Genomic DNA, 19,872 nt, shown 5'->3' with positions numbered 1-19,872 from the left:
CTTTGGTGCAAGTTTTGCTGTATTATGATAAAAATCTATTTGTGGTGGTTCTTCTCCATTCTCTTATTTTCAAAACTCATTGTAATACCCCCCACTCAAAAAATAAATGAAGACAATGGGTAAACTGCGATGTAAAATGTATATACAAGAATATAACGGTTATCTGGAATATTTACAAGGTTGGTTAAAGCAATATTTTACAACTTTTTTAGGTTAACCATGTTACAGTTAGGCTACAAATGATTTCATTTGCAAAGTTTAAAAAAAGTTAAAAGCTGTATTCAGATCAGTCAGTTACAAAACTGGTTTTTTGGGGGGGAGAGGGTCAGCCTTGATGAAAATAAAATATTCAGATGGTTAACTTATTTTTATTGATGCATATGTACCTTATCCAGAAGTTGTAATGGTTTCCTTTATAGTGTTAAAATAGATGGCTGCCATTTCAAACATGGATAAAATCAGATCCAATGTACTCGGCCAACAAAAAGGGAAAACATTTGTTGCCCTCTCTCTGTGTGTAATTCTCTCTGACGCACTCCAACGCATGTGTATAGAGAAAGGTGATGATACTAATTGACCAGCTTTCCCAAAATGAAGGGGGGGAAAAAAATTCAGACCAAAGTCACATTTGCACCTATGCACAAATCAAGCCAAACAAAAACAAATGAACAAAAAACCCCTAGCTTTAAGCAAGATATTTTAATACTTCACAAAAATATTCATGATTTTTATTAGTTTTAATATATTTACAAAATTTGAGGGGGGCGGGCTTTCATAGAATTGTAGGACTGGAAGGGACCTCGAGAGGTCATCGAGTCCAGTCCCCTCCTCTTTGTTTTATACAAACAGCCATCGTATCCCATGCCTGCTATATCTTGTGGTTCAGAAAGGCTGAAACAAGAAGGTGCGAGAGGCTTGGAGAGCTCAGAACTGGGGCAGCTGGTGTAAGTGATTAGGGGTGAAAGTGACTAGAGTGGAAATGACTAGCACTGCAGTTTGCGGATGCTGCGGGAGAATCGTTTGAACGCCCGCTGCCCTTTCTGCCACCGCTTCACCGAGGTGATCACCAGCTCCCCAGCCTGCCTTTGTCCCATCACTAAATAGGGTGCATTTATGTCATTCATCTCATCACAGGTACACTGCAGGCCACCTTTGAGCCAGAGCACTGTCTTCCTCAGATCCCTTTCCGTCACCCCATTCAGCTTGTAGATGGTTTTGCTCTTTGTTTCAGGGGTGATCTTGGTGTCCCCATTGATGTATGTGATCTCCTTCACTTTTATCTTCAGGGCTAATAGGGGAAGAGAGGAGGGGGGAGGGAGAAGTGGGATGAGAGAGATTGAGAGAGGTTTTTTTCCCATTAGTGCACATAAAGGGGACCTGGGGAGGGAGGTCTTCTATTGCTAATTAAACTGTCAGGGGCTGACAGAATGGGCAGCAGGTGGCTCAGTTTCTAAAGCCACTAAGTGCATGCAAGTCATCTCAGTTTGAATCAACCTTAGGGTTTTTTTTTTCTTCTTTTCTAAATGAATCTTTTCTCTAGTTTTCCTAATGTTTGCAAACACAGAGAGGGCACAGTTTGTACATTAAATATGCGCTAGGTTTTAACCCAGCACTAGACATTCTTACTGAAATGCTAGAATTTGAAAAGGAGGGATTGGGGAAGAACTGAAATTTAATTTGAAATCTGATCTCTTCTATGGTTGAAAACTTTAAACTTAATTTATTAGTCTGGAGAGGATTTTTAGGTAAACCTCTAAGGAAATGATATTTCACATGTATTGTTTTTTGAAAGAATAGATCACATAGAAGGAGAGTTGACCTAACAGCTGCATTTGATTTGGTAAAATAACTAGGAGAAGGAAATACAAGGTTCTTTAAGAACTTACACAACATGTTTAGCTCTAAAAGGTTTTATCTGAATCCCTCATGCACGGTTTGCTAGGCTATCTGAATACATTGTCATTATAATAACTTTGTTTCAGAGGACACATTTTAATTACTTTAGAGATTTACACTACAGATCCACCTGCAATTATAAACATTAAACTATTATAATAGTTTTTTTCTTCTCTTGAAATATGCATGCTCCAAAGTGTGCAGTTCCCCAGTTCTCCCTGTTAAAGGAGCTTTCCTGGCCTCTTCTAATCCAGAATCTTCCCATTTTGGATATATACATAGATCTCCATCTTCTCTGTTAAATCGTATGTAGAGGCTCATTTATAATCTGCAAAGAAAGTCTTTACAAATGTTTGAGACTGGGCATGTGACTCTCTTGCACCCCTATATGAAATCCTTCCTCCATTTTTTCCTGTAGACAGTATTTTAGACCAATAGTTCTCAACCAGGGGTATGATCACCCCCAGGTTTTCCAGGGGGTACATCAATTTATCTAGATATTTGCCTAGTTTTACAACAGGTTACATAAAAAACACTAGCGAACTAGTACAAACTAAAATTTCATACAGACAAGGACTTGTTTATACCGCTCTATATACTCTACACTGAAATGTAAATACAATATTTATATTCCAATTGATTTATAATTGTATAATTATATGGTAAAAATGAGAAAGTAAGCAATTTTTCAGTAATAGTGTGCTGTGACACTATATATCTATGTCTGATTCTGTAAACAATTTGTTTTTAAGTGAGGTGAAACTTGGGGGTATGTAAGACAAATCAGACTTCTGAAAGAGGTACAGTAGTCTGGAAAGGTTGAGAGCCACTGTTTTAAACTACAAATTACTCTTGTTCTTGGTACTATTCCACTTGCCCAGTCTGCTGCATAAACGAATATTTAACATCTAGATAGTTTTATTGTTGGTGCTTTTGTTGGTTTTTGAGATAAAACAGGGAAGTCCCAAACAGAAATCTGATTTTGATAGCATTTTAAAACACTTTTTTTTCCCCCCACTCTGAGGACTAGGATTTTGCATTGGATGACTGAATCCTTCTGACATAGCATCTTAAAAAGATTGAGTTGAGTCAAGGTTAAACCCTGACTGTAGTCCTGACTCTGGCAGAAATCCCATTGCCTGCTTTGGGAGGGGACCCTGAGTTCTGGAATTCTAATCAGGGGGCTCTTTTCCCACTTACCAAAGTCATTTTTGCAAAGATTTTCCACGATGTCGTTGTCATCCTCATTCTTGTTTTTGCAGGCATCACAGACCTTTGGTGCTGGAAATGTAAGAAGCAGCTTTCAGCAGGTTTGGTTAAAAAAGAACAGCAGGTGGCGTTTGGGAACATTGAAGCGAAGTGAGATTTTCTACCAACTAGTATGTGCCCTTTATAGAATTAGCACAGCTGCCTTTAACTTTTGACTTACCCTTCATTTCCTAAATGACACCAAAATTGATCACACAGAGATTGTTTCGTTAACATAACATCTCTAAACGAACTGGTATATTTAATTCTAAGAGGGATTTCATTCAAACACGAATGAATTGTGTTTACGTTTGTGCTGTAAATTGTGTGTATTCTTTCAGCTATGGAAATAATCTAGATCAAGTTCTGGTAAAAGTCCTTCCTTTTGCACAAGGAGAGGAAGATTTTTGAAGTGCATAGCAGTACAGAGCCAGCGAATCAAAGTAAAATTACAAAACCACCAAAGTTCCCCTTAAAAGCTCTAGGAAGAAAAGCATTTCTACCGCGTCGATTTGTTTATCGCTTAAACTGGGAAAATGTTCTTAAAACTGCAAAACATTTCCAGTGAATTAGCCATCTAATCTAAAGAGGATTGGAAAGTCACGCTGCAGCATGTCAGAAAAGATTGCTAAGCAACTTTGCCATTGATTTAAGATCTCCCTAGAATGAAGCAGGAGATTGAAAAGGAGTTCCTGTTGAATCTCCTGAAAAGGATTAAGGACCCTCCCCCTTCCCTCCCACGAGGAGGTTTTTGTTTTTGTTTTTGTGAAAGAATATTAAGAGCGCACGAGGTTTCCTTTCTCCTGATGGGCTTTGTATAGCAACTCTCACCCGCCCACCCCTTTTAAAACTAAGGGGACCTCTCCTTTTGCATGAATTAAAAACCGCCCCAAAATAAAAGCGGGTACCAGTGGAAGGGGCTTCCTTGATTCGAAATAACTGTCGATTCGGACTTTTCCCGTGTTAAATTGGTTTGTTGATCGATCAAAGATCTAAGCCTTTTTTCAGCTCCGCTATCTAGCTCTCTTTTTAGCAACCCTACAAAAACTATAAGAGTAAATAAAGTCGCAAAGCAACCGCTGTTCACTCTTAAAAAACCTGTTCGCAGAAGCAAGCCATTCCTTTCCCGCTGCTTTAAAAGTTCGTATTTTCTCACTTAGGGCCAACACATCTACAACTGCAGTGGAGATGTCTCCCTAGCCCCTGGCATGGGCACAGCTGACACCGTGGGCATGTGCCGGGGAGTATAATGGGGGATATGGTTCCTGAGCCGTTACAATATGCAGGGGAGTCCATGAAGCCCTCCTTGAAAGAAGAGTGCCAAAAGAGAGCAGGAGGCTGCAGCAGAATCAGTCTTACCTTCTCGGGGGGTAGGGAAGACATGGTCGCTGCTAGCCGGGGGGATGCATAGGTCGTTGTCCTGGGGGAAGCGGCTGCAGTCCAGCATATCAGGCCAGGGGAAGCCGAAGGCAGACATAACTGGGGCGCAACTGTCCTTCACCTGCTCACAGAGCGAGTGGCAAGGCTGAATGGTCTCATCCAGGTCATCAATGCAGACGGGCGCAAAGAGCGAGCAGAGGAACTTGCGGGTGTCCGGGTGGCACTGCTTCTGAACCAGAGGGATCCAGGCGCCCGCCTGCTCCAGCACCTCCTGGATGGTCTCGTGCCCCAGCAGGTTGGGCAGCCTCATGTTGGGGTACTCGATGCCCCGGCACAGCAGCAGGGAGGCGGGGATGGGTTTGCAGTTGGATCTCTTGTACGAGAACTCGGGCTGGCCGAAGAGAAAGAGCCCTTGTACCGCCCCCAGGCAGTGCGAGGCCAGAAAGATCAGGAACAGAGAGCCGTGTCCCTGAGACATGGTGACTCGCGCTAAAACGGGGCGGGGGGGGGGGAACCGGGCTGGCAAAGGCAGAAAGCCGGCTGGGGCACAGAGAGAGGAGCTCTCCGCTCGCCTTAGACTACATGCAGCTGTTCCGGAGGCTCGGGCTCTGGCGGGGGGCCGGGGGTGGACGGACTGATCGAGATGCTGTGCAAAGAAGCGTGCTCCGGATTTTTGTATGCAAATGGCCGGGGCTGGGCGGAGCCTCCCGACAACCATCCGGGAAGGATTGGTCACTACTCTCTCGGGCTGCTGCTCCTCGGGGGATCCGCTTTTGGCAGGAAACCCTGGCGAGAAACGCCACGGTGCGTGGTGGGGTTTGTTTTCTTTAAACCCCTCTGAACAAAGAGCCCCCAAAGCCCGAGCCGCTCATTGTTCAGGCACGCAGGGCGAGCCGCTGTCGCCTCGGGGCTCGCTTTTAAAGGTGAGCTTCGCGGCTAATAAAGCCATTGTCCGGCGATCGCTTCCTCTGCCCCTTCCAGCGGAAACCGCGGGCCCCTTGAACGCTGGTCTCCCTCCCTAGCTTAGCGCGCCGGGCTGGTGCTGCCTTCTCACACCGGTGGTTTTGTCCGAGTCTGACCCCCGCCGACTCTGTCCTCGCCTCTGACCTGTTCCTGGTGCATGCCAATTTGCGTTTTAAAACTGGCCCTAGCCCCGGATTCGCAGCGCTGCTCGGGAGTGTAGCTGCTTCGACCTTTACTTCCCCTGAACCTGGCTTGAAGAGGTCCCCTGGTGATTAGCACACCATGTGTGTATATAGAAACAAGCCTCAGAAAAAGAAGCGGTAGGACTAACACTCTCTTTCTGCGGAGATAATCCTTCAGATCAATATATTATATTTGAATGTATTATATATAATACAATCTGAAGGATGATATATATTTGAAAGCGGTCCAGAGGGGTAGCCGTGTTACTCTGTACACCGCAAACACGAGAGATCTGTGGCACTTGAAAGACTAACACATTTAATTTCTGCAGGCATAAGCTCTCGTGGGCTTCAGCTCACTTCCTCGGACCCACTGCATCTGACAAGTGGGCTGGAGCCCACGAAAGTTTATGCCTGTAGAAATTAAATGTGTTAGTCTTTCAAGTGCCACAGATCTCCCCTTGTGTTTGCTATTCATTTTAAAGCTTCTTTTTCCGATGCTTGCTTCAATAAAGGAAAAAGAGCTTTACTTGGGTAGATGGAGTGTATAAATCACAGTGAAAAAGATTGGCTCATAGACTAATTCATGGTTAATCTGTCTCCAATTCTCAGGGAGAACTGAGTAAAGACCCCCCAACTCAGCACTTTGACTGAACGGCATTAACTGGCTCCCTAGGATTTCTATCTTTTTTTAATCGCAGGGATCAATCTTTACTCATTAGTGTTAAGGAGAAGCCTTTTGCAGGCTAATTTTTGCCTTGTAGTAATTGTTATTTATTGTTTATACTTATGCATTTATAAGCGCCCAAAGCCCCTCTGCCCAATCTAATGAAAGAAATGCACAAATATTGCATACTTAAAAATAAAATAAAACGTGGCTCAATAGTTGCCAGGATTCAGGAAAAAGGACAAAACTAAGTCCATTATACTCGTTCACCCTATAGTAAGAAAAAGCAACCCATTTTCTAGAGAAAATACAGAAGAAAACAAATGAGATGAGCTATGGGAATCTGTGATCAAACGGGGAAATAATTGTAGAACGCGGTGTTCCCCTAATTGGATGTGATAGTGTTTGAGCTAGGTACCTGGAGCAGTGCCCCTGGTGGTGAGATCTAGTACTGCATGTCTGTGATTCAAGTTTTCTTTTTGTTTTAGTTGCATCCTTTTCTTCTTGCCCAAGTGAAACGTTAGGAAATCTTTGCTGCTGGTGCTATTACCGTATGAGCTCCCCTTTCCTTCTTCAGTGCAAGCACCAGAGGTCAGTTCATTGCATGAAATGCAGATGGAAGTCTTGAGGGGGGAAAAAGTGAGGAGGCTGTACAACATCTTAAGGGCAGCGTGGTGCTACACAAAATGTACTATAGAGATGAAGCTGGGCTGGGATTCAATGCCTGTCTTACCTTGAAAATGAAGACTCTCTCCCACACCACACATCCTCCTTTGAGGTTTATGGCAACAGGGCTTTTACCTTCCCACAGCTGTGATTATACATAGGGAGGCCTCTTTGAATTGAACCACCAGGCTGTCACATGTCTATGTAACTGAACCACGCTCTAAAGAAGTTTTTCCAGACTGAATCTTTCTGCTAATTAATGCAGATGGAGCAATCTGAATCTGGGAACACATTGTTCAAAACTGGGAGAGATTGTATACAATTTCAGACCTCCTTTCAACCCCTGCCCTCTAATCAGGCTGTTCTGGCTGCATGCACCTGTGACCAGTAAGGGGCACTGGGAGAGAATACTCCATTCCCTCTCTCAGCAGAGGGAGGGAGGGCACATTAAAGTTAGTGAGAAGTTTGCCATTGACTTCAGGACCAAGCCTGGAAGTTCACCCCCTTTTGGGATGTCCCTACTCCACAGTTGCATTTTACCAAGGAAAAGCTGGAACCTCAATCTTTTGCCCAGTTGCAAGAACTTTATTACCTTTCAAACAGTATCTCTAAACACTTTGCCAAGGGTAAACAATGAATTGTTCTATAGTGAGAATAAAATGTGCGTGAATCTCTTTTAAACCATTTGTTCTGTCTTTATCTAGAAACATATTTAAAGAATTGGATATTGCATTGATTTACAAGAGAGGAGGTGTTGGGATCCCATTCACAAGACAGCTTCTTTGTAATCTGCAATTGCACATCTCTGAGATTTAGTAAAATTATTTATGACAACATTGCTATTTGAAGGTACAAGGGATAGGTAATATCTTTGTGTGGTAAACCACATTCATTCATCTATTGCTAAATATTTCCTTATAGATGTGGTATGATGCTAGACTTGGAAATCATGATTGTGGCTAATTAGGAACGTATCTTGTAATCCATACACATTTAGCTAACCGACTGAAGTTCCAGAAATCTTGGGGGTCATATTCTTTGTTCATGTTTTGTTAAGAAGAATGCAAGTAGAATATCTGTAAGGGTGTATTATACCATTGTTCATCAGTTACCATGTAACTGGACATGAACCAAGAAGGCACCTTTTGTATACATTATCTGACCAGGTATTTGATAAACAGATTTTTCCAGTGTGTCAGTGCATTTGCAGAAGTTGTCAGGAGTTCTAGGTGCTCAAGATATGCAGGTTGGACCATACACCTACAGTTTCTCACTATTATATCCCCACCCCACCAGGATATAGGAGTTGCCATACGAGTCCATCTAGTCCAGGGATTCTCAGATTGGGGGTCATGACCCCCCAGGGGATCGTGAGGTTATTATGTGGGGGGGGTGTCGAAAGATGTCAACCCTTGTGCATGCCAGTAAGGGTGGCATGGCATTGGGGGGGAGGGTTGTCAGAGCCTGAAGTATTTTCAAAGGGAGTCCTAGCAAAAAACGTTTGAGAAGCCCTGATCTAGTCCAATATGCAGTCTCTGAATGTGGCCAATACCAGCCCTGTCAGAGGAAGATGCAAGACATCCCATAATAGGCAGTTATGGAATAATAACAGGGAAAGTTTCTTCCTCATCCCCATTATTTAGAGGTTGGTTTATATCTTGCCCCATGAGGTTTATATCCCTTCTGAAATGCTTTCTTTAAAAAAAGCTATTCTCTAACTCTAGATATTCTTGTTATCAATATTAATGTCCTATCCTTTTTTTTTTAAATCTACTAAGCTTTTGGCCTCAATAGTATTCTGTGGCAATGTGCTCTGCAGACTGTGATATCTGAGTTGAAGGCTTCCTGTCTAGTTTCTTAGAGAGTGATACAAGATATTTCAGATTCTTTTGTTTCCACAAGATATGTGCTTTCAGATCCCTGTTGTGCTCCCACTGGAATCATTAGCAAAACTCATAGTGAGTTCACTGGGGTAGTAGAGGCTAACCCTACATTTGACTAGCTGTACTGACCTCTGCTTACTTTGTGTAGTTTTGTCATTCAGAGGGCTTCATTTGCTACTGCCTTCCTGTTGGGTAGTCATGTACACTTGTGCAAAGGGGGTCTGAAACATGACCGAAACACAATTCTTCTCTCCTGTACATTGGCGGTAGTCTTTTATATCCACTGTTCATAGGTGCAAGCTGTGTAGTCATTTGCAAGACGGTGGGAATGAAGCTCAGAGACTGTATTTAGGTCAAGGGGAGGAGCTATTTTCTGACAAAGGGGCTAACGTTTTAGGAGAGGATCCTGCAGTCAATGAAGTCAAGGAGATTTTTGCCATTCACTTCAATAGGAGTAAGATGGGGACCATACTGTGCTTTTCAAGGATTAGCCTTGACTTTAGATAAGACTTCATAATACAATAGCATTTTTAAACCAGACTTGGAGCACCAGTTTCCTGTAAATGTGAGATGACCTGAGCATATTTTAAAACCCCAAGGCCCCAAGCAATATTTACTCTTCTCATTTCGGATTCTTTTAGTATAAAATTTTGGAGTGCTTTAGACTGAAAGGTTGATGTTGGTCTTGTCGTTGTAAACTCTGGTAGACTGCAGGCTTGAATGCGTATATTCTCTATCATTACTCTTGCACATCAGGAAGCTTTGTTGAAACTAGAAACTGCTGAATTAGCTCTGGGTCAAGATATTTTCCTGTTAAATATTCTCTCTCAGCGGCACCCAAGTTGCAAGATCAATTTTACAGGTGTGCCTGTGGGTGTTTGTGAGAGAGAGGTTGTTGTTTAAAATAGTTTAGGAGAATGAGAACTTCTTTGTTTAGAAATAGACTGACGAGGGATTAAATCAAGGGGGCCTGCGCTCTGCTTGTCCCTTTTGCAGAGATACCTAGGAAGTTTGACATATCAGATTACAGCTTCTGGTAAAGACACTTTTCAACCTTGTCTTTATCGGTCTGGCTCTGGTTGATTTTCATGAAATGATTTGGTTCAAGAACGGGATTGGATTTGGAATGAGACTCTGTTTAAAATTGGTATTGTGTTTCAGCTCTTCTTAAGTGAAATTATGTTCCAGGGCTGTCAGTTCATACATTTTATAGTTTAAACACACTACTGACATGCACCACCTGGATTAGCATGAAAGATCCTAGCATAACTCTGGAAGGCATTACAGATTTGTGCAAAACAATAATAGTAATCTAACTTTCCAACTAGTGTCCTAGTTGATTGTGTGTTTGTACTTACTACTTTGTAGACTACAAAGAAAATAGCAACATATTATTATGTTGAGTTATATCTGCACACCAGACTTTGCCAATGCATTTGTTTAAATAAAGCTAATACCTTCAAATAAAACACCAAGACCTACATTTTCAAAAGTGACTAGCGATCTTCAGTGCCCTATCTGAGACCCATTAAAGTGGCCTGATTTTCAGAGGGCAGGTATTCAGCACTTTCTGAAAATTAGACCCTTTAAAGAGTCTCAATTTGGGCACCCGAAATCCTTAGTCACTTTTGAAAATATAGGTCTGTGGCTATAAATGCATCACTGCAATTGTGTAACTAAACTGTAAAGTATGTTTGGTAAGGAGGTGTTACCAAAATCGCGGTTAACTTAATTTGGAGTGACACCAAATGGCTGCAGCCTTGAGGCAGTACATTTTCTCCAATGTTAATAATATGTTTCCCTAACACAAACAGAATTTCTGAATATCTTTGTAATGAAATTCAAAAGCTCAAGAGAGAGCTGTAAAAGAGAGGCAGGCCCATAAAAGGAATGTGAATTTGCTACATGTAAAATTGTTCAGAAAAGAGGTTGATTTGCGAGGCACTCTTGAGTGTGTCGTTTGAGACTTCATTCTCTTTTAAAAGCTGGATTTGTTGTCCCTACAGTGAAACCATTAGTTTGCCTCTGAAGTCAATGGTAAAACTCATCTTCCCAAACCGTGGAATAGAAGATTAACGTATTCATGGTTGCCTCTTCCAAAGAGAGTTTACTGGATTTGTAGAGAATGGAAATACACAAGTTATACACACTTTTGAGTACAGCAGTTTGAAGGAGGAGGCACCTCAGTTTCATGCACTTTCCAGATAATTTATTAATCACATAAACGCTTTGTATTAAACATTTATAAAGAAAAATCCTTATGGTTGGGGGGGAGGGATTTACACGAGAGGCATCTACTGGCAGAAGGGGTGGAAAGGCTGCTGCCAGATTCTTTCCCATTCTCTTGCCACCAGTTCCCTGCCTTGGTTTACTTTCTCAGTAATGCTATATTTGGATGTGAATGAGAGGATGGGGAAATGCAGTGAGGAGTTAATGACCAGGGGTATAAAATGAAGCAGGGAGAAGGGGGCTGCTGCAGTGAACTGGAAGGGAAGTGGAGGAGGAGAAGGATATGGGTGAAGTGGCATCAAGAGGAAGGGAAGGTGCTAGAAGGGGAAGTGAAGTAACAATGCTATTGCTACAGCCAGTGGTGTCCTTCTCAGACAGCCTCTTCCTGCTCTCAAGTCTCATCCATGGCCCGAGGGGACTCAGCCCTTGGATTCTCCTGCTGCACGTGTTCACTCCAATAAACAGCCACTGTTTCATGCTTAACTGGAAATGAATCTAATGAGATATTTATGGCCCTTGGCTGCATTTCCCCACCTACTTAGCACGTTAGACGCCACTTCATACTGGAGTAAATCTAAGTCCTTCTCTGATTCCCCCAAGCAGGCATTGATTTAACCCCTTTCTTACAGGGGTAGGGAATTTCTTTCGCTGCTGGGACCTTCCTGCTGCCTGGGAATAAAGGCTGGGGCAGAACAGCATTACAGAAAGGCTGGGTGCTTTGTGATCCCCACAATGAGCAAACCACGAGTCTTGGCTAATATCCATCCACAGGGCAAAGGAGCCCTGAAAAAGTGCACGTAACGAACAATTAGCTTATCATTTATTAGTGATACTATGTTAGTGTATTTATGTGGCAGCTTGGTTCCTTGTTAAAAGGTTCAGCTGTATATAAATTCGCTTGAACTCTGTTTAAACCCCGTTTCACATCATGTTCCTTTTAAAGGGGGTAGCAGCACACTAATTTACTACAGAAGCCAGAAACGAAAGAATAGAGCCTCCTCATGTGTCCATTTTTCAGGCTTGGTTTATTTTCCTCTTTACCCAGAAATGATCTTTAACTTTGTGAACCGAAGGAGAGCGCCCGATCCGCCAGCATCTCAGAGGCTTTCTTCAAAGGCACATGCTCGTCCCATCTTCCTGGAGCTCGCCTTTATGGGCCGCTCTTATTTGGAAACATGCAAGCAAAGGGACGAAGAAGTCCTCCCAGGGACATCGGATCAGCTGTTTTGTAAAAATGTGGGGCTCTTAGTTTTTACTGCTCAAAACCGAACATAATGGTAGTAAATGCTTGGCGTTGCTTTTCCTATTGTTTTTATGAGGATGCACCTCTTGGTTCGAGCATCCCACAGTTCATTTGTATATTTTGCAGCTTCTGTTATACCCATCATTAGCCAAGTGTGGATATTTACAAGGCTGCTAATTTCTTTAGCCTGGAGTCAGATTCTGAGATTCCAGTCGATTGCATTTACCCTTTCACCTCCCACCCTCATTTCTTCCAGTCCCCTTCTGCTTCTGAAGGCTGAGTAATTTATTGCTCCACTGATCTGTTGCAGCCCCCATGAGCTCCCTTTAAACGAAGGCTCTCCTAATTGCCCACAGTCGGATCTCTGGAATAAACCCGCACAAACGAGGCAATTGAGAAAGAGAGAGCGAGAGCGAAATCAGTTGAGAGTGTCTGCAAGGACCTGTTCTATTGTCTGTCTAGGGTCACTGGCTAAGTTGGTGTTCCACTCTAGTGGGAATTTATTGCCAGCAGATAAGAGCGTAAAGAGAGTAAAGTCAATATAATAAAGGCGATTTGTGGTAGAGGCAACAGATGGAATTAGTTTCTTCAGGAAAATTTTTTGAGTGCAAATCTGGAGGACATGCTCAGCATAAAAAGTGGGCCCACCATTAGCTCCCGGAATGAAATGAGTTACTTTGAAAGCATTTTGTCAAAGCAAACCCAGATTGATCAATCTATTTATCGATCTGGATCAATTTGTCTGATATGATGACGTAATTCAAAGGTTGCACGTTTCAAACAAAAATAATCAGGAAACAGCTTCCTATAGAAGCATTGTCAGTTTTGTTGAATATCCTGAATACTTTATGATAAAAGATAATTGGTAAAAAAGTAATAGATAAAAAGTCACATTATTATTTAACAAAATGAGGAATAGAAAAATCCTCTATAGCTACAGGGTGGACAAATTCATGCTGCTTTAGAAATCTTAGCTTTTGCACTTTAGTTATTTTTGGTTTAAATTTACAACCTTAATGTTATGTTAACATATTTTTTCATTTAATTTCATTTCCTATACTTTTTTAAGACAAGCAGGGGAAAAAAAAAAAAAAGAGGAAAACATCCTTAAAATGTCATAATCTTTTAAGCCACTTTATTATTGTTTTTAAAAGGGAGCATAAGCTTTTAAGCTTCCATAAATTCACAAAGTGGCATATACAGTTAAGCCACATGAAATCCTTAAAGTAGCATAAGCATTTAAGTCGCTTTAGATCCTTAAGGCACAGTATGCGGTTAAAATGCCTTAACTCTGTAAGACAATAAAGTGCTTACATCACCTTAAAAGAGTGGAGAGAGAGTATAAGGGGTCTGAAAAACAGTTCTCAGAGTACAAAGGTCTAGGTTAAAAGGCAGCAGTAGAACACAGTGACTATTATAGTGTGTCTATGTACTATCTATCCCTATAAAACCATTTCTCTCCCTATCGCTCCTGTACTCAAATTTTATATAATCTCAGATTGTCAAAGAAACACCACCACTAACTTTTTCAGGGACACATCTGCGGGTTGAGGAATGAACAGGGAAAAGAAGAGTGAAGGCTATCCTAGTGTATGCATTATGTGTACTAACAGGCAAAAAGTGGATAGAGGTTTGCTTAAACATGCTGTAATAAATAATATCAACTATATTAATTTGCTTTTTTGCTGCTTTGAACATGCTTAATCCATGGCCACATAAAAAGTGAAGAACTCATAACACTGTACCCATCTTCACTGCCTATCAATGTGGTATTTTTGTTCGCTAGGCCTTCCATAGTAGGTGCAGAAAATAATCGTAGTTATTGTATGCCAAGTCTCACTATTTTATTGCCATTCTTCAGGAACCATCAAGTTGCTCAGTAGCTACCTCAGTAACTGCATGAAATTCCCACCATTGTTCCCTCTCTTGTTTGTCCATCCCACTTGGTGAATGATCTCTAAGTTCATAGGCACAGTGACAGTCTCCTATTATTGCTTGTAGCAGGCCTACCACAAAGGTGCTGGGACTAGGGGTTTTGGCTTGAGGTGGCATACAGGGTTTACAGTCTGGTTCAATGGCTCTCAGCACCCCCATTATACAAATTGTTCCAGCACCCTGGCCCCATCCTTGAATGAGAAATCTATGCAGTGCTCTATAACAAATAAAAAACAATAACTTCTAGTGTTTCTTTCAGTTCAGTTAAGCATGGAGAAGTTTTAGCAAAAGGCTCCCTATAGTTATACTCATGAGGAATCTCGCTGAAGATTCTTATACTTTTGTTCAGGGGAAATGAGTTTTTTTCCATTTTTCCTCCCCTCATTGAAGGATCTTGCTCATGGTGAAATGTAGGGTGGGATTTTCAGATGTATTCAGTGCTGGCCTAACTCCGTTCCCACTGAAATTCCCGTTGATGTAAATGGGATTAGAGTGAGGCCAAGATAGAGCACTTTTAAAAATCCCACCCATAATTCACAGTGAGATCTTGTCAGATCAACAGCTGAACTGAACTGATCTGAGATTTTGCTTTAAAATACCATCTGAATTTACATATCGCATTTCACCACTGTCTGTGTGTAACACCTATTACATAGCTATTCTCAGGTTTGAGAAATAGGTTTTATTGTCCAATTAAATCCTCTCCTAGCCTTTGTCACCATCGCTCTAGGATTTCATGATACTGCCTCAGTTTTGTTTGTTTATGCTTTTCAGAAGTGATCAGACAACTCACAAGAAGCTGTAATGTCTTTTATCTGAGCAGTCATATCATACTAGAGCAAAATATGCCTTGTCTTTTGGGTGCATATTTTCAATGCTTAGATGACTGTTATGTATTTTAGGGAGATTTTCTTTAGTTAGCACTGCTGTGACAAATCTGTATTTCTCCTTTTAACTAAATATTGACGTTGTCACTAAATTATTCCTTAAATGGCCACAAAACATCAAGCTGTATTTTTTTTCTTTAGGCTGTCACTGGAAAATTGTTCATTTCTGGTTATGAAAACTGGATCTTTCAATTTTTTTTTTCAATTTGAGCAGTGTTGGAAACCCAGGTTTGTGTCTGCCTTTGACTGAAATAGTCTCTGAAGCTGCTCTGTATGCTTAGGGTAAAGATGCCTATTCTCTTTTCCCAGAGCATATGCCCAGTGCCCAGTCCAGCTAGATGGGCTGGGCATTGTGGACTAAGGATATGTGCATAGTTTAGCCAGGATCAATAAAACTCACCGTTATGTGTGGAACCTCAATATTGAGTCTCAGTGTCTTGATGTGAGGAGCTCTACAGTAACCTGATCCCTAACACGGGGGTCGAAGAAATGGAAAAGACCTGATCAGCAAGTAACAAGAAGGAAAACGAAAACTCTGCCTGAAGAGATTGGAAACGTAAGGCAAAGAGAAGCTAGACAGTTTCAAGCAATTAGGACACTCTCAAACACATTAAAGGGACACTGTCTACTTAAAATCCACACTTCTGTCTGAGAATGCTGTCCCTATTATTGTTACAAGTAGCATAGAAGATTAAAAGAGAATAAAGAAAAAAATAATCACTAGGGTTTTTTTTAACTTTGTGCCAGGGTTGGGCATTTGACTGGTCAAATAATGTAAAAAATGGTCAAATATTTTAAAGCACTTATTTATTAGACTAGTAACTACAGTAAAAAAAAGAGTAAGACTTTATGGCAGTGTTTCCCAAATTTTTTGCCCACATGACCCCGTTTTAATTAACTATTTCCTCCCAGAACCCCAGACAACACGGAAGATGTCATTTTTGAAGAGTCAGGTTACGAGGTTGCTCCGTGCGGAACAAAAATGACATCCTCCGCACACCAGGGATTGCTGCCACCTCATCTGCTGATTGTGCATCCCCACTTGGGGTTGCAACCCACAGTTTGGGAACTGCTGCTTTATGGTCTCTGGTAGGCTTAGCTTTAGATAGATACTTCTGCTTAATTACAAAAAGCAAGTTACTTAACTGAGTTTTCTTAGCTCAAAAAATGTGAAATAATTAAATGAATTTCTAAATACTGAAAGAATAATGCCATTCCCAGATTAACCAATATGCACCTCCTGCACTTGCACAGGGCTCCTGTCGGGTGGGCGGGCGGGAGGGAAGAGAGTGGAGGCCTGACCTCTGGAGAACAAAAGAATACCAAAACTGAGTGGCAATGTGACCCTGCGTGTCCGATCACAACACCACTCACTCAAATTTGTCCTGGTCACCTCCCCACCCTGATGGAGGCATGGCTGGGCCAGACCTGAATGGTGCAAGGCAGTGTGAGTGTGGGGCGGGCAACAGAAGAGAGCAGATCTGGATGGCCAGGATCAAGAGAAACCACCCTAGTCCATGATGGGAGTAGATCACTGAGCTGGAGGCAGGGAGATTGCTGGTAAGTGGTCAGGAAGGTCCCAGGGGCAGTGGGTGAGGTGCTGAGGGTGAGTTGTTGGGGGCTGTGGGTGAGGAATTGCACATGAGTGAGGGTTGTTGGGGGCTGTGGCCAGTGGGGTTGAGGTATTCGGGGCTGTGGTGAGCAGGATGGATGTCAGGACTGCTGGGATGTGTGTGGAGGTTGTCAGGATAAGTGGGTGCTGGTGGAGGGTTGTAGGAATATATGTGGGTGGGAGGGGCATTTGGGTGTCTATGTGTGGGGTGGGGAGAGAGAGGCATTCTGAGATCTATGTGGAGTGGGGTATGTGTGGGGTGGCGGTGCTTTAAGGAAGGTGGGGAGCCCAATTTCCCTAATACACAAGGCCCACAATTCTTTAATCTGGGCCTGCATGATGCAATCAGAAAGATAGCTCACCACCTGTGTCAGGGCGTTCTTGCTGGAATATTTGTCAATAAATGGTCAGATAAGAGGGCTAACTGAGATTTTTTGACCAATCAATTAACTGTCTTGCCAAGTTTACTTTGTGCATTTGACTGTGCTCAGAATGTAGTCTGTTCCATTATTCCCCCCTATAGTAAATCAGTCAGTTTGCCTCTTTGATGTGTGGCTTTTTCACACGGCAGCAGGAAAGAGCAAACCATTTGTAAAATCAGGAACCCTTCTATTGACAGGTGTAGTTCCTGCAACTCCTAACTCATTTTGGAAACCAAATACATTTAAGTTTGACGGCTAACTTTAAAAAAATAAACGGCATCGTCTGAAATCTAAACAAAAGCTACAGTCAAAACTCTGCAAGGCTAGTTGGCTACAAGAGTTACGGTGTGTAGGTAAGCGGCAATGCCTTGATGAATCTTACAGGCACTAAGCTTTGCTTTAGTGATAATTATGCTTACTTAGTTGTCCTCTTTTTGATTTAATGGCCATAAAGGCAATGAACCCTAGGCTGTTGGATTTTAATGTTACGTTGCAATGGGGAAAAAGAAATATTTCTTTGCTCTACTCATCTGCAAAACTGAATCATCTCACTAAAATGTGATTATGGGTTCTTAAGTGTAGTTGGCTTCACATTCATCACATCAGTTTGAATTCCTTACCTTTTTATTTGAAATTCTGAAAGAAATGTATTTAAATTATATACACATTGTATGTTGTTTAATCTTGCAAAATTCTAGAACAGGGGTTCCCAACCTGTGGCCCGGGGACCAAAAGTGGCCCACTGAGTCTTTCAAAATGGCCCGCTGCTCCCCTACCCCTGGTTGCAGAAGGGAGCTGCTGCCTAAGGACCCAGGCGGAGTGCATTGCTGCATGGCTACAAGACCAGTGCAGGCTCCTTGCTGCAGCCGAGGGGATGGGAGATCAGCGCTCCTCTCCCCCTGGCTGTAGCAGGAAGCACGGCAAAACGCTCTGCCTGGATCCATAGGCGCTGGGGTCCCTGCTGGTGCCAGAGAGAGGGGAGCACTGATCTCCCATCCCCCTAGCTGCAGAAGGGAACCTCTACCCAGGGACTGAGGTGGAGTGCACAGGGCTATAGGACACATGCAGTTTCCCTGCTGCAGCCAGGGGGATGGGAGAGCTTCCTCTCTGACCTCCTTCCCTTTGGCTGCAGTGGGGAGGGGGAAGGGAGAAGGGGCTGCTGGCAGAGACTGGTGCCCTTCAGGGTTGTAAAAATGATATCTGTGTCCCTCGAGCCAGAAAGGTCGGGAACCACTGCTCTAGATTATGTAATATATACAAATAGATACATCTTTTAAACTATTTTTATTGACTTATTCAACGTGGCTGTTCTCAAGGAATGAGAGAGAGCCATAGTGCTTGAAGAGCAAAAATATCCTTCCATCAAGAGAAAAATACTGCAGGAGAGAGATCAATCTGCATAAACAATAACACCCAGGAAAACGCAGCCATACCTAATAAACGTGAATCCCATCAAATAATGAGAAAAACCACAGAAATGGAAAGCTGTGCTAGTCAAAAGAAGAACATAATGGACGTGATTCTGAGCTCCCTTAAACCACTGTAACTCCACTGACTACAATGGAATGATTCCTGATTTATACCAGCATAAATTAGATGAAAATGAAATGTGGTTGGGCTGATAGAACTGGGGAAAGGAGGTAGCCCTTTCAGGAACCACCTATGTCTCCAGGTTAACTACCTGGATAGAAAGAGAAATACAAGTTGGTCAGCTGCTGTTGCAGAAGGTTAAAAAAGCTGTAGCTTTCTGGATGTTAAGCAAATTTAACAAGTTAATTGCGTACAATCTATAATGTGGCTCTAGAGAGGTTGTTAGGCCTCAAGCATGACCTTCTCCCTATGACAGAGAATGATGCTTTCCCCCTAAAAGTTATATCTAGCAGTGACAAGAATACCAATGGAAGACTGTTGCATGCAATAAAATGTGAAACTCACAATCGTGCTTTTTTTATACTACAGTTTCTAAACAAATCCCTAGTCCATTGAAGATAATGGGATTGCACAAGTTCTAACTGAAGGCAGAATTTTGTTCTCTAATGCACAGTTTCTCAACCTGTGGTATGTGTACCCCTTGGGGTATGTGAGACAGAAGCAGGGGGTACGTGGCAAAAAACCCGTGAAGGGAGGTGAGAGGCAGCCGCCGATTTCTGGGGAAGCCAGGTGGCAGCTGCCTGCTTTCTACCTGATCCTAGCTCCCAGCTGGAAGGCAGGTGGCCCACACAGTGTGATTTGCCCCAAGCCCGCACCCCCCTAGGGATGGCCATGGGGAGCGCTGCTATCAACTCTGGTGGGCCGCTAGTGCCTGCTCATACCTCACAAGTTCCCGCCTGTGTGAGGAGAACACCAAGTGACCCTGTCATCAGGCCATAGTGATTGACTGGCGACCTTTGCTCCTATATGGAGGAAGGGGAGGAGGGATGGGAGAAACAGCAGGGGGTTTTGTGATCTGCCACAGCCACACAGCACTGCAGAACTCAGAACTTTCCTGCTTTACGAGAAATACAGTTGTCCAGTGGTAAAGGGGAAAAAGATTGCATTTCTCAGAGTGGAAAATTGAGTGTTGGGGTACTTATTAAAATTTTCAGAAGTTAGGGGGTACTTGCTACCTAAAAGATTGAGAAATACTGGCTTAATGGTAAGATTGTTGCTGGTTAGTCTT

At 42.6% G+C, this 19,872-nt stretch overlaps 2 protein-coding genes across 2 annotated transcripts in view; one reads left to right on the top strand and one right to left on the bottom strand.

The window, feature by feature from the left end:
• Window positions 1-19,872, top strand: part of TLR2 (toll like receptor 2) — a 147,314-nt gene that overhangs the window by 51,160 nt on the left and 76,282 nt on the right. The window lies entirely within an intron of this gene.
• Window positions 93-5,280, bottom strand: SFRP2 (secreted frizzled related protein 2). Its single transcript, XM_067551992.1, has 3 exons — window positions 4,504-5,280; window positions 3,097-3,177; window positions 93-1,288 (listed from the first exon to the last, which is right to left on the bottom strand). Exons 1-3 carry the CDS (start codon window positions 5,240-5,242, stop codon window positions 984-986), a joined length of 1,125 nt encoding a protein of 374 aa, XP_067408093.1. The 5' UTR covers window positions 5,243-5,280; the 3' UTR covers window positions 93-983.

Source organism: Emydura macquarii, unplaced genomic scaffold (genome assembly GCF_026122565.2).
Source record: "Emydura macquarii macquarii isolate MOO-44397 ecotype Brisbane River unplaced genomic scaffold, CSIRO-AGI_Emac_v2 contig_1363, whole genome shotgun sequence".
Taxonomy (NCBI): domain Eukaryota; kingdom Metazoa; phylum Chordata; order Testudines; family Chelidae; genus Emydura; species Emydura macquarii.
Note: the sequence above shows the minus strand (reverse complement) of the source record. Positions and strands in the feature narration are given on the sequence as shown.

Bases quoted from the DNA above. Each gene is read 5' to 3' on its own strand.
- SFRP2 (XM_067551992.1), bottom strand. From the start codon at position 5,242: ATGGTTGTCGGGAGGCTCCGCCCAGCCCCGGCCATTTGCATACAAAAA. The intron at 3,178-4,503 runs GTAAGACTGATT...TTACATTTCCAG, and splicing joins CTTCCCTACCCCCCGAGAAG to CACCAAAGGTCTGTGATGCC. The intron at 1,289-3,096 runs GTAAGTGGGAAA...TTCCCCTATTAG, and splicing joins TCTTTGCAAAAATGACTTTG to CCCTGAAGATAAAAGTGAAG.